Source organism: Rhineura floridana, chromosome 3, assembly GCF_030035675.1.
Source record: "Rhineura floridana isolate rRhiFlo1 chromosome 3, rRhiFlo1.hap2, whole genome shotgun sequence".
Classification (NCBI taxonomy): Eukaryota; Metazoa; Chordata; class Lepidosauria; order Squamata; family Rhineuridae; genus Rhineura; species Rhineura floridana.
In genome coordinates, this window is record NC_084482.1 from 63,598,692 (window position 1) to 63,612,292 (window position 13,601).

At 41.6% G+C, this 13,601-nt stretch overlaps 1 protein-coding gene across 2 annotated transcripts in view; it reads left to right on the forward strand.

The window, feature by feature from the left end:
- Positions 1 to 10,143: 10,143 nt before the first annotated feature.
- MGAT5B (alpha-1,6-mannosylglycoprotein 6-beta-N-acetylglucosaminyltransferase B) overlaps positions 10,144 to 13,601 on the forward strand; it is a 284,082-nt gene continuing 280,624 nt past the window's right edge. For both annotated transcript variants that reach the window (XM_061621826.1, XM_061621825.1), the window contains exon 1: positions 10,144 to 10,911. In XM_061621826.1, the coding sequence (XP_061477810.1) occupies positions 10,844 to 10,911 (68 nt within the window). In that variant the 5' untranslated portion in view covers positions 10,144 to 10,843. The remainder of the gene's footprint in view (positions 10,912 to 13,601) is intronic.

Genomic DNA, 13,601 nt, shown 5'->3' on the forward strand with positions numbered 1-13,601 from the left:
CTTTGGTCTTTTGGTCCCTGGGCCTGAAGTTCTCCATTCTCGAGGTAGCAGATGATGAGAAAGGTCTCTGTCTGAGAGCTTGGAAAGCCACTGCCTGTCAAAGTAAACAGTACTAGACCAAATAGGCAAACAGCCTGATTGGGAATAAGGCCGTTTCCTACGTGCCTATATGCCAAACAAATTTCCTTGGAATGGACCAGTGAATTTGAAGGGCCAGTTTCAACCCAGCACTAAAACATGATGTTGTTTAGATCCTGTCTGGCACAGCTGATTTCTCTGGGGACTCCTGCTTTGGCAGCTTTTCTGCCTTGTCCTTGTTGGATCAGTCGTATCTGTGATCCTAGCCAATTAGGAATGACATAGTGAATGTGGTGATGTCAGGACACCATGTAGCCAATCAGATTTGACTATGTGATGATGACGTCACTGAAGGCAAGTAAAGTCTATTGAGAGAGTGAGGGCAATGCTTCCCAGATTACCTGAATCACAAGCAGTCAGTGTCCAGAAAATAGATTACAGTTATTCAAATATGGCTATGTGATTATATTATCTGGGGTGGGAGGCAGATGAAATCAACTGCTACTGAGAGCAAGTCAGGGAAATTTAAATGAACAGCTAAACTTTTCTTAAGGAAGATCATTGAAAAATGGAAGTGTTTTTTTTTTTAGCAAAATGATTTGTTTCTAAGAAGCTATTGCAATTATTCCCTCTCTTCCTGCTGATACAAATTAACAGAATTACTCTTCTGGAATGAAAATCAACCATCAATGAGTGCATCTGTGTGTGGTGCCTATTTATGGAAACTCCCTTTTCCAGTCTGTTTTCCTACTGTCTGCTAGGTTTTTGGTACTTTTAAGGGATCCTTACATAGGTTGCTTAAGGAAAACATCTATCACACTTTCCATATGTTAAAATACAACCTGGCTCTATTTCCAGACTGACCTCCAATAAGTTTTCCCAATAGCCTTTGCATCTGGCACTCTAGCAGCATGACCTTTCAAAGCACAAAGAACAGCTGATCATTGCTGTTCTTACTGAAGGAAAATGGGTCAGCACAGTTGCAGAAAGCTCATTTTTTTGTATATCAGATGCTGTCCTGCTAGAAGTGGACACAGTCTGGATTGAGTAGAGATATGCAAATGCATTTCCTTTGCTTTGGCTTTGATCTTTGTGACACCTGTGATATATGTTGTTCTGTCTTTAGTGTTTATGCAGGTTTCATATCCAAAGAGCATAAGGAGTTCGGATTCCTTCCCCTCCTAGTTGCTTTCTTTGCTTGAATGGCCTACCTACATCTTCCCTATGGACAACAATTCTGCCTTTCCAGGGAGGAGTCAGTTTTGGTAAATCTGGAGCTATTTGGGATGAATTTGTTGGGTTATGCCCAAAAAGGTTGGATTGTGGGGGTGATAAAATCTGTGTTATACCCAAGAGAAACTGTTTTTACTGCTTCTCCTTAAAAACATTTGAAAAACAGTTACAGTTAAAAACATTATTTCACCCATGGTTGCCAGGAACAGTCTCATTCGTTCATGGAGTCATCTAGCAATCCTAGAAACATTAAAGGTCTATCCAGGGCAAGACAAGCAGTCATGGTTACAATTGCTCATATTTAAGGAGGGATTACTTACTTTTGCTTCTAGCTGTTTCACAGCAGTAAGTATCCAGTCCACTGGCTTGAAGGGAGAGGCCTGCACCAGCATCCCAGCACATGGAGAGTTTTACACTACAAAACATAGAGTGATCTTTCCCAAAAGAGCCAGCCAAATGTGTCCATTAACACATTCCTCCAGTTTTCTTGTCCTTCAGCTCCTGTTCCAGGGAAAATGGTAATGAGTGTTTTCATTCCTTCAGTTATATGAAAGCGGGGATGAAGCCCAGGCTGAGCTTTTCACAGTTATTTGAGACTGGGGAGTGCTCCAAAATTAGGCAATTGAGAGGAAATATTTTCCCCTGGCTCTACATAAATTTTGTATTAGTCTTACTCTTAATAACTTCTTAGCCTGTTCCTCCATACATCACAAAATGTTTCCTTAGGGAAGATAATGTTCAAAGCCTCCATGGAAGGTAGACCTATGCCCATGGAAAACAGTGAAGGATTATGAGAATCCACATTTTGTGTCAACTATTTATTATCTTTTTTAAAAAGGCACTTTCCATCAGCCTAGGCCCAGATATTAAATTGGAAAAAGATGCTGTCAACCATTAGCAAGCATAGGGTAGGATAGAGCACTGGACTTCAACCTTGGATCCCCAGATATTGTTGGCCCACCTGTCATCATCCTGAAACAACTTGGTCAACGGTTAGGGATGATGGGAGTTGTAGTTCATCAACATCTGGGGCTCCAAGGTTGAAGGCCAGTGGGATAGTGGGTTCTTAGAAACAGGAAGTGAAGCAGTGAATGCCATATTTTAACTAGTTTGTATGTGCAGATAATGAATGGAGATGATATTGTGGGGGTGACATGTAGGGGAAATATTGTTCAATCAGTTTGTCACATAGCTGCATTTCAAGTAGGCTTTGGGAAATTCTTGAAAGTTCAGTACCTTTCTCTGTAACATCCTTCTGTATACAATTCTTCCATCTCCTATCTCCTGTTGTTTCCTTGGAAAGGTTTCAGCGAGTGTGAACATTCCCCTCCCACCAATAGACTGCTTCCAAGCTGCATTTCTTACCTCAACTCACTGCAATGGCCGCCCACTCTTGGAATGCCTCCCAAGTGTGTTTCCCAACTCCACTATATGGCAGCAGTAGTTCACGCCAGGCTTTGTCTTATTACAACTCATTTGTAATAACTCCGGAGAGAAAAACAGACTGGAGGGTGGGGGAAAAACAAAAATGAGTGCTACTAAGCTGAAAATTGGTCCTGTTTTCTGGCCCATTGGGGCCCAGGATTGTTCTGGCCACTGAGATGATCAGCACGGCCCAACCACTCATACAGGCTTGTGCTGTAAAAGTGATATGGTTTGCTCCAGTTCACATAGTTCACTTGTGCTGTGCCTCCTGTTTGCCTCTTAAAAACACAGAACACAACATTCCTTTCCTCCTTCAAGATCCAGTTGCATTTTTTCATTTCCTTTACTTCACAACTGGCATTATTTCAAATCTTGGTGTTTACCACAATTCCTCCCCCCCTCTTGTTGCATGATTGTATATATTATATTTAAATATGCATACATCTCTGCTCAAGGTTTCTGTTCTGAGCAGGTAATAGCTTCAGGTTCTATAGAAATAAATACATTTTCATTTGCTGTCTATGGTACTGAAAGAGACAGAATCAGTTTCGAGAACCATGGCTTGTTTTGGGAAGGGCCATAGGTCAGTGGCAAAACAACTACTTTGCAAGCAAAAGAGCCCAGGTTTGATCACCAATATCTCCAGGTAGGGCTGGGAAAGACTTCCTGCCTGAAACTGGAGAGCTGCTGCCAGTCAGTGTGGACAACACTGAGTGAGAAAGACCAATGGCCTGGCTTGATGTACATCAGTTTCCTATGTTATAGGAACATGCACGAGCCTTAGGCTCACACACCTCCCCCCTTTCCTTCATATGCAAGGGGAGAGATTTAATTATCCAATTTTTAAAAAGCACTTCAAGTGGATGGCTGCTGGAGATATTTTACTAGTCCAGCCCCAATTGCAATGAATTACAGGGTAGTAAAACGTCCCTAAAGAAAACCATGTCTTTGGTGTCAGAAGATGAGAACTTATATTAGGTCTTTTTTCTCAGGATCAGTTGAAATCCCCCATGGGACATTTAACCCCAACACTTTACATGGGCTGGGACAATCCCAATGGCAAAAATCAATAGGTTCTTGTTATGTTTTATGTCCCAAGCACTTTTCTGTTTACACAAAGAAAACTGTAAATGGAAAGCAGTTGAAATTTGAGGGCATTATTTACTACTGTACAGATGACAGTGCCCTAGAACAGGGGTAGCCAACGTGGTGCCCTCCAGATGTTGTTGGACTCCAACTCTCTTCAGCCTCAGCCAGCATATTTGTTTGTTTGACAAAATTTGTATACTGCTTAACTGTAAATAAAACCTCCAGGCTGTTTACAAAGAGTATAAAATATACATTAAAATTGTCAATAAAAATTGCCATTAAAAATAAGTGTATAAAAAGCAAAATGAATAAACCAACAGTTAAAAGTATAAATAAGCTAAAATTACAGACTGAAATATATGTATATAACTTTGGCATAACCAGTGGTGTCTGGTGGCTCCATGTCAATAGGGCAATGGAATGTGCTCCGTGTTTCAGTATGAACACTGAAAGTTCGGACTAAAACCGGAATGGATTCCACTGCCAGACACTAACCACCACTGGGCATAGCTAAAGGTCAAGGATGATGAGAGCTGTAGTCCAACAACATCTGGAGGGCACTACATTGGCTGCCTCTGTCCTAGAAAGACTACATCATAGATCTACTTCTGTGTAAATTTTGCAAAGTAAAGTGCATTGGGGAAGGGTGTTTTTTTTTTTGCCCTGCCTAATAGACAAAATGCTTTTATTCCTGGTTAGTGACAAACTGAGGTTTGTTGCTGTGTCTAACCTCAACAAATGCTAGTTTGTTCAAACCACAGTTTGTTAACAAGCCTGGATATCCTGATTTGATATCCTATCTTGCTGACAAACTTGAGTTTGAACAAATCACCACTGATGAGTTTGGGTACACCAACAAATGGTCATTGTTCCCTAACCAGAAACAGAAGCTTTACATGATTTCCCCTCACATACAAAGGCAAGGGGGACACTTACAGGTCTGACACTCGTGTGTAACTACAAACCATGGTTTTATGGTTACACATCAGAACTAGGCTAGCGTTAGCCTTCTCCTGAGATGATTACAATGAGCTACAGCAGTAGTAGAGTAGAACAGTATTCATTTTCACAATCCTGAACTATGGTACAGTTGCTAACTACAAAGAAATGCAGGTAAATTTGGTAAACATATATATAATGAATGAATAGGTGGATAAACACATGTCCTTTGAGAATTCAGAAGAACTGCCCACTTGAAGAATGAAAGATGGGGGTGAGAACAGACAGTCACGCTACTCAAAGATAAACAGAATATCATCATTTGAATCAATTTATTGTGAAACATGACTCTGAATGTAAAACATGCCCCTTTAAAGTACAAGAAGCACATTCCTCTAGTATCTGAACAGAGCAGGGCTGGTGCAAGACATTTAGTTACCTTAGGTGACAGACAGGATGGCACCTTCCACCATTCCACATATGAAAGCTGATGGGACTGGCAGTTCAATGTTACATCAACACTGGGGATGGGACAGCATTCTTATCCAGTAGTGGACAGTATGGTGGGGTGGCACTGCTCATCTGATCTCCGGTCAGCCATATTGCTGCTTCTGTTAGGAGGTAGAAGGGGAGGGGTGAGGCGGTGGCAAGGTTGCACTGGCAGAGCCAATCTGGTGCTTCCACTGGTGAGTTTGCACCATGCCAACTTTGCCACCACCTCCCACGCTACCTCCCAGCAGCAATGTGACCAACTGGAGGTCAGGTAAATAGTGTTGACCCATCACTCTGTCAGCTACTGACTACACCTGAGGACAGCAGGCTAGCTTAAGGGGTGTAGGGCAGGCTGTATGGCACATCCAGCATCTCCCCCACAGCATCTGCTGCCTGATTCTGCCTAATGATAGGGCTGACCTTGGGACAGTGGTATGTGTGTCACACAGACTGTAAAGGTAGCGTTGTGGCAGCATGGAGAAAATTGCATCAACATCTCAAAAATTAAGTTTGTATGGACCATATTTGTGTATTTTGAACAGCATAGACCTCTGCTCCAAGAGTCTCTGTATAACACAACATCTGGGGGGTGTTAGAGATACAATGCCTATTATACCGGTTTTACACACATTTGGTGAGCCTGCAAATTAACCAGGAGGATTGGGTTGGATTTTTTTTTAGTTATTAATATTACAGTACAGTACAGTAAGTGAATGTTTTTATACTCTTTTGAGCCCAAAGGCTCCCCAGAATTGCGATTATCCCTGTTATAATTTGATCTTCACAACACAGGTTTTTCGTTTACATTATTTGAGGAGCTGTGCAAAGAAGAAAATAGACAGCTGGTCAACAGTATGTTGGCTGCTGAATAAAATGTTATTAGCAAGAAATTGGAGAAGTGTTAATATTCTTCTACTTGGAGACTAGAACAGAAAAGTCTGGCTGGTAATAATGATGAATAAAATCAGATTAAATCATCACTTTTTTAAAAAAAAGATTCATTTCTGTAAGCACAGATGTGCAAACAGACTGGAGATAACAAAAGATAAAGTTGCTTCATGATGTCACAAATAGGGTGGCCAGATGAAAAAGAGAATGGGGCTCCTGGGTCCTTAATAGTTGCGTAGAAGAGGGAATTTCAGCAGGCGGAGCTTTTCCCCTTGGCTAGGGATGAGTAAACCCTATCAGTTTGGCTGTGAAAGTAATCTAAGCCTACTGGATTATTCTGGGCCAGGAACTCTTCATTAGGCCTGGTGCACCAGTAGGGATGGGAGAGAAATGAGATTCAGGTAGCATCCAAACGTGAGCCTACCTGATTCAAACTTTCTATAACAAAACACAGCCATCCTTTGAAATCCTCACTTCTCAAAAGTTTGCAGTGCAGTTCTCCAGCCAAGTAATGCATGCAAAATGTGTATATTGAGGTAAAGTGTGCCTAAAAATGCATATATTAGGGGAAATTGCTTTGCAAAAAGGTATATATTGAGGGAAATTGCTTACAAAAATGTGTATCTTGACAGAAATTCCCCTTAAAATGATGATGAATTTTTATGAGGACTTTTTTTAAAAATCACAAACTGATATGGAAATGTAGAGGACTGAACTTAAGAATGGAAAACTGAGAAACAGAGAAACTGAAATGGACAGATTCACCCATCCTTATGTGAGTGGAGTTTGATGGCACTCTTAATACGTGTTGGCATCACCATCACAGATCTAACACCTCATATAAAACCTTCACCTAAATTCAGCACTAGTTAATGGAGTCAGTTTGCTCATTTATCTTCTAGTCACCAAGCCAAATAAAGTGAAAAGAGATAAACATGTCTGAATCAGGCCAGAGCATTAGACCAGAAGATGGGACATCTGGGTTCAGAAGATACCACAGAATCCTCCCCCCCCAACCATTAATCTGCCTGTGGCCAGGTGAAGACTGAGGACAGGGCTCATGCACCTTTAATAGTTGTGTAGAACACAGAATTTCAGCAGGTGTAGCTTGTCATGCCAGCTCTTCTCTGTGAAGGTCCAGAGAAACAAGCTGAGGGATACTTGCTCTTTGTCTTGCTCACTCAAGGGCAAACGGGACATGACAGGGGTAGCCTTGTTTGCTTGTTCATGTGCCAGTCCTTTTCATATATAATGTGATTGGGTCGGTCTAATGTTCATATCAAATGAGGAATGTGGGTGCTGAACCTTAAGCCTTCCCTCCCCTTGCCTCTCCGTGCTCTTAGGCATCTTTCTCTCTAGTCTGTTTCTCTTCTGGTATTCGAGCTAAAGTGGGGAGAAAGTGTTTGAATGGAAGAAGCATGGGTCAAGAAGGGTCCATCTCCCCTTGCACACATGCACTTTTTGTTGTAAAAATTAGACTCCACCTCCCTGCATGATATGTGAATGAATAACCAATATGGCTGTCATTGCCACATTTAGTTTGGCCTTGAGACCTATGAACTACAGCAGTAGTAACAGCAACCTGAGAGGGATGAGGTTGAAAGGGGATAATTGGCTGAATAACTTGGATTTTGTATCTCCTAAGGTATCACATAACATACCTGACTATCCAGGTAATAATTGCATTCTGTTTTACCCACTGAACTCTCTGCTCAGTTAACATAATTAATCCCTCAACTACTTGATGAATTCTCTTTGACAAACTTTTGACAAAGTTAAAATGTGCCGCCTTCTGTATGTTGGATTAACTATGCTCCTACAATGACCAGGCTTAAGCTGAAGCAAATTCTTTGTTTCTGTTACTGTTGTACATGTGATACATAATCTGTCCAAAACAAGGTCCACTACCCTGATTACACCAAGCTGGAATCATTCATAAAGATTTGTCTTACAAATCCGTGCCCATGCCTTGTTAATTCACATTCTTGTGGCAAAGGTCTTCTCTTCCAAATTCAGCTTGTAAGATTTGCATTGGGAGGAGATCATAGTATGTGTGCTTAAGGTAACTAGGAACTTTAATCAGTTTTGGAACTGAAATATGTCTCTTACATGTCGCTAATACTTTATTTAATCTCTTGCATTGTCTCCTTTTGATATTCATCCATGACTGGGATCTCAGTGTAGTGTTAATAATTCAAATCACGGGACAGTCTGGCAACCTGGCTTTATCTATTCTCTTGTGGCACTGAGGAGATTCGTCTGGCTCCACAATCACTGCTTTATTGTCATTAATAGAATTTACTCTCTGCAAGGTAAAATTGTGGCAAGGTAGCGGATGTATAATTTGGGGGAAGATCATATTCATATAGTGCCCTTCATATGCTAACTATTAAGAGGATTGTATTACTTGTTTCAGATTTTTTCACCTGTAGCTACATTTAATTTGTTCTCAGCTTTTTTTGATTGTCTTGACTCTTTAATAAAAATAGAATATAATTTTTTTCTTTGTTTTGGAAAGTATATAAAAATGGGGTAAAAAACGTCTGGTGGTGGTGGGACATCACAGCTCAAACCAGCAAAAATGAACTACATAAATGAATATAAGCCAGTCAGTAAAATGTCTTCCTGAACACGAAGATTTTCAGCCAACTTCCTAAAAAAAACACATCCTCAACAAGCTGCTAGACAAGACTCTCCCCTCACTGCCTTAAACACAAGCTTCTAAGTTGATGTTATCCAGAGCAGAAGGTGCACTTGAAGGTCCCAGATCCTGGGGAAGAACCTACAGAAGTAGTCCTTCAAGTATCCTGGGCCCAAATAATTTAGGGCATGACTTACATTTTTTACACTGGATTTAATTTACCATTTTACTGCCCATTTATTCAGTTTGGAGAGATCCTTTTGGAGCTCTTTGCAATCTCTTTTTGTTTTAATCACCCTAATAATTTGCCTTCATGAGCAACCTGGCTTACCTTACTGCTCACCCCAGCTCTAGATCAATGGTTCCAAAGCTTTTTGTCCCCATGGACCACTTGAAAATTACTAAGGTTCTTGGCAGACTATGTAATTATTTTTCTGCACATTACAATCAGGAGTCTTTGATGTGGTGTTTTGTCAAAAGATTTTTGAAAGTCTAAGTACACAATGTCAACTGAATCACCTCTGTCTATATGCTTGCTGATGCTCTCAAAGAACTCTTAATAAGTTAGGTAGACAGGGTTTATATATGCAGAAGTCATGCAGGTTTTGCTTCAGCAAGACTTGTTCTATGTTCTTTGTAATTCTATCTTTTAATAAGCCTTTCCACTAGTTGTCCCAGAACAGATGTTAAGCTAACTGACCTGTATTTTTCAGGACCCCCTACAGCCCTTTTTAAAAATTGGGGTTACATTGGCCACTTTCCAGTCCTCAGGTATGGAGGCTGATTTTCTAATCATATTGTAGCCCTTCAAATTCTAATGCTCCAAGCAGCCACCTGTATCTCCTAATGGGCACTTTGAATTGGACCCAGAAGCTGTTACTTGTTACAAAGCTTGTTACCAGCATAATGTGCTCTCTCAGATCAGTTCTCATTAACAGGCTGGCCAGCACACTCTGGAGTGGCTGAAGTTTCCAAATCCTTTTCAAAGGTAGCCTCATGTAGATCTTGTTACAGTAATCCAATCTAGTGGTGATGATATGGGGTATTCAGACAGCCACACCTTGATCCTTGAGCATGTGTTGGGATTGCTGGCAATGGAATCAGTGCAAAAGCCGATACCTGGCGTTTAGTGGTTGGCTAAGCCTGTCTTGTGAATAGGAAACAGACGCTGCTGCAAGGCTGCTATGTAATAGTGCCTTTCAGGGATGCTCTTCACAGCTCATATCTAACTCCTATTTGCTGCATAAAAGCCTACCACCACAGGGCTGTTCCTACAGTAGCCGCTAGATGGCATCCGCTTCACAATTTTTTAATGAAGCATCTTCCAAATCCTGGCTCCTAGCAGTGCATCCCTCCCAGAAGAAAACAACACAGCCTGTTTGCAAGACTAAAAACGGAATGTTTTGGATGGCCAAGATGATACAAGGCAGCTGTCGAGCTGAGATGGAGCTGGTCCCTTTAACCACTGCATCTCCATCTGTGGCCGGGAGTCGTCTCTCGAATAGGAAACAAGCACAGGAAATGGCACCTACCTGCAAGTGTTGAAGCTTGAAGAAGGAAAGAAGGAAGCGTTTGCTGTAAGATTTTGGTTAAGGTGACAGCTGAGTGAGGGGATAAAAACTGGCTGTGATGAAGGACCCCGTGAGTAGAAGAGTGTCTGGGTCCAGGTGTCTTCCACCTGGCCAGCAGCAGTGGATTTAACACTTGGAGAAGGGAGGGCTGTTGTGTTTGCTACAACCTACCTTCAAAATGTGACTAAAACATTGTACAAGCCAACACCACCACCAACATCCAGTCCTTTTCTCTGTGCTCACACCTATCTCTCCTGAAGCAGACAGCTGTTAAGAGGAAAGAAGCCACAGAGGCAGAGCACCAGGGACGGAACCGAAGATCAGATTCCCTTTTATATACGTGGATTTATTAGGCTAATTCCATATTCTTTTTTTATAGACCTCCTCACAAAAACGCCAACAGCCATGAGCTCTTTATAACAACTGTGATTGGACTTGTTACATATCTGCTTTCCTTCCTTCCTTCTTTTTTTTTAAAGTTTGAACAATGATTACAGTGAATTCAGATGGGAAAATAATGGTCAGAAGATGTCTCGTCACCTTGAGGCCTTTTAGGTAAAGTTCTCCTATATGCTGCTTCCTGTTGATGTAGAAGGAATGTGTGTGTGTGTGGGAGCACTCACTTCAAGATTGCATGATGCTGCCACCCCCCCTTTTTTTTGCTTTCTAAGGGGAGAGGACATTTGAATGCCTGTAATAAGAAACAAGTTTGCTTTTGAACTCACCTGAATACAAGTGGGCAGATGCTAGCTTTGTGTGGTACAGGGTCTGGGGGCATGTTTTTTATGCTGGGATTTGCCGAGGGTTAGTTTCTTGGAGCTAAACTGATCTTTATCGATATTTATAAATATTACGAGGGAACAGTGCAAAATTAAACTTTATCAGGGTATCCTTAGATATATATTGGTGTATACTGATGGCTGTGTTCCATAACATATTTTTCTTCTTAGTCTCCTCTCTCAATGGAATTAATGAGTTTCAGCTTCTCACTACTGTGTCCATATAAAGTTATGTGTTTGTGTTTTAATGGTTACAGTTGATCTTCATCAGGCCATTACCATCCCTTGTCTTTGTTTTGGGCTTTCTCCCTCATGATTACTGGAGCTCCTTGCTCTCCCTCCTTAGATATCATTTCAGATATAAGAGGATTTGAAGCTTATTCACTGACCTCTTTCAAATGACACCTTTGTGTGTGTGTGCTGTGTAAGAGGCAAGAAATTAGAAAAAGCACACCAAAAGAGCATAAGGGACGGAAAGAAAATCAATAGCAAGAGAAACTGGCTGGTTTAGGTAGCGTTTGAAGCATGCTATTTCTTTGGATGCTGGGTTCTGTAAGTCAGAAGAAGTCTGATGAGCTTGGTCCATCTTATCCAGTCCCCTGCAGTGGTTCCATCAGGGTAGGGCTTTATAAGAACTACTGGTCATTAGAAGAACTACTATTTCACTTTTAATAATTGACACCTGAGTTTGCTTCCCCTCCTCTTGTCTTCATCCTTTTCCCACTGTGTGTCATGTCTTTTATATTGTAAGTCTGTGGGCTGGGGGTGTCTTGTTTTAATTGCTTGCAAATAAACTGCTCTGGGAGCCTTTTTGACTGAAGAGTGGGGTACAAGCGCTCTAAATAAATAAAGCCAATCGGTCCAGGGTCTCACTGAAAAGAATGAGCAGGAGGGCTCCCAAAAGCTGGAGGGCTAGCTTACCACATTTAAAAGTAAGGGAAGTAATACACATTGCCGTCTAAAGAAGGCTGCCCCCCATAAGAATGTTAAGTCCTGGGTCTGAAACGAACTGCACCCCTGCACAGTAGGAATAGGTGAACCTTTGGAATGAGCTCAAAAAAGCAAGGTTAGGGTCTAAATGGGACATGGAGGATGGCTTACAATGTTACTCTACTATGGCAGGTGTGGGGAACCTTTGGCCCCCCAGATGTTGCTAAGCTACAGCTCCCATCAGCCCCAGCAAGGATGGCCAATGGCCAGGGATGATAGGTGTTGTCATTCAGCAACATCTGGAGAGCCAAAAGTTCTCCTCACCTGCTTTACAGCCCCCCAACTAGTGGAATACTTCAATGTTTCACTAGTGGAATATTCCAATAGAGAGAGGAGTTATAGAAAAGAGGGAGAAGCCTGCCTTTGGCTTCATCCCTGTCCACGTTTAACTTTGGTCCCACCCACAGATGCAGCTCCCAACAGATTACCACCAAGGAAATGTGGTCCTCGGCAGGGGAAAAAAGATTGTCCACCCTTGCCTTAGAACAGCCTTTCCCAACCTTTGGGTTCCCAGAGTTTGCTGGACTACAGCTCCTGTAATTCCTGACCATTGGCCATGCTGGCTGGAGCCAGTGGGAGTTGTAACCCAGCAACATCAGGGGACCCAAAGATTAGGAAAAGCTGCCTTAGAGGTTGGGTATTTTTGGAAGGCAGTTGTAGTACACCCCCATTTTGCATCTGGTGTGTGTGTGTGTGTGTGTGTGTTGATTAGGGATGGGAGGGTCTGTCAGTTTTGGTTCTCTCAGTGTCTCATTTTTCCTATCTTAAATTCAGTTCTCCACATTTCTGCAGCAATTTGTGATTTTTTTAAAGAAAAATCCTCATGAAAATTCTCTAGCATTTTAGTGCAAATTTCTCAGGGATCACTCTGCTCCCCAGTCAGATTTGCCTAATAAGAAAACTACCAGTGATCCTACCTCACAAACAGCTGTTAAGTAAATAGCTATATATCTATTATTATTATTATTATTATTATTATTATTAATTACATTTGTATACCACCCCATAGTCGAAGCTCTCTGGGTGGTTTACAACAATTAAAAACATTAAAAACAAATACACAGATATACAAATTTAAAAACACTTAAAAAAAACAATTTGGGGGAGATTCCTGCCTGGCCAGCGCTGCACCTTGAACACAAGCCTTTCTGTCCGTTCAAGAACATGAAGGACAGTCTAGCAGCAAAAGTGGGTAGCTCGCTTCCCCCCACCCTCAAAGGCAGCACTCTTCCTCGTCCATTTCAACCAGAGGCTGGTGGTGAGGCTCCCCTTCAGAGCCTGCTATCTATATCAATATATCTATATCAACATATCTATATGCAGTTCCATGTAGCTGCTTTGAAGAGTGAGGATGTGGCAATGAGAGAAACGAATGTTTAATCCTTTTCTCTTGCACCATTTTCCTGATCAAAACTGCTTCCTTGAAACTTCTCAGCTGGGGGAAACATACTGGTGTGGAATTTGAGTCCAAGAAGT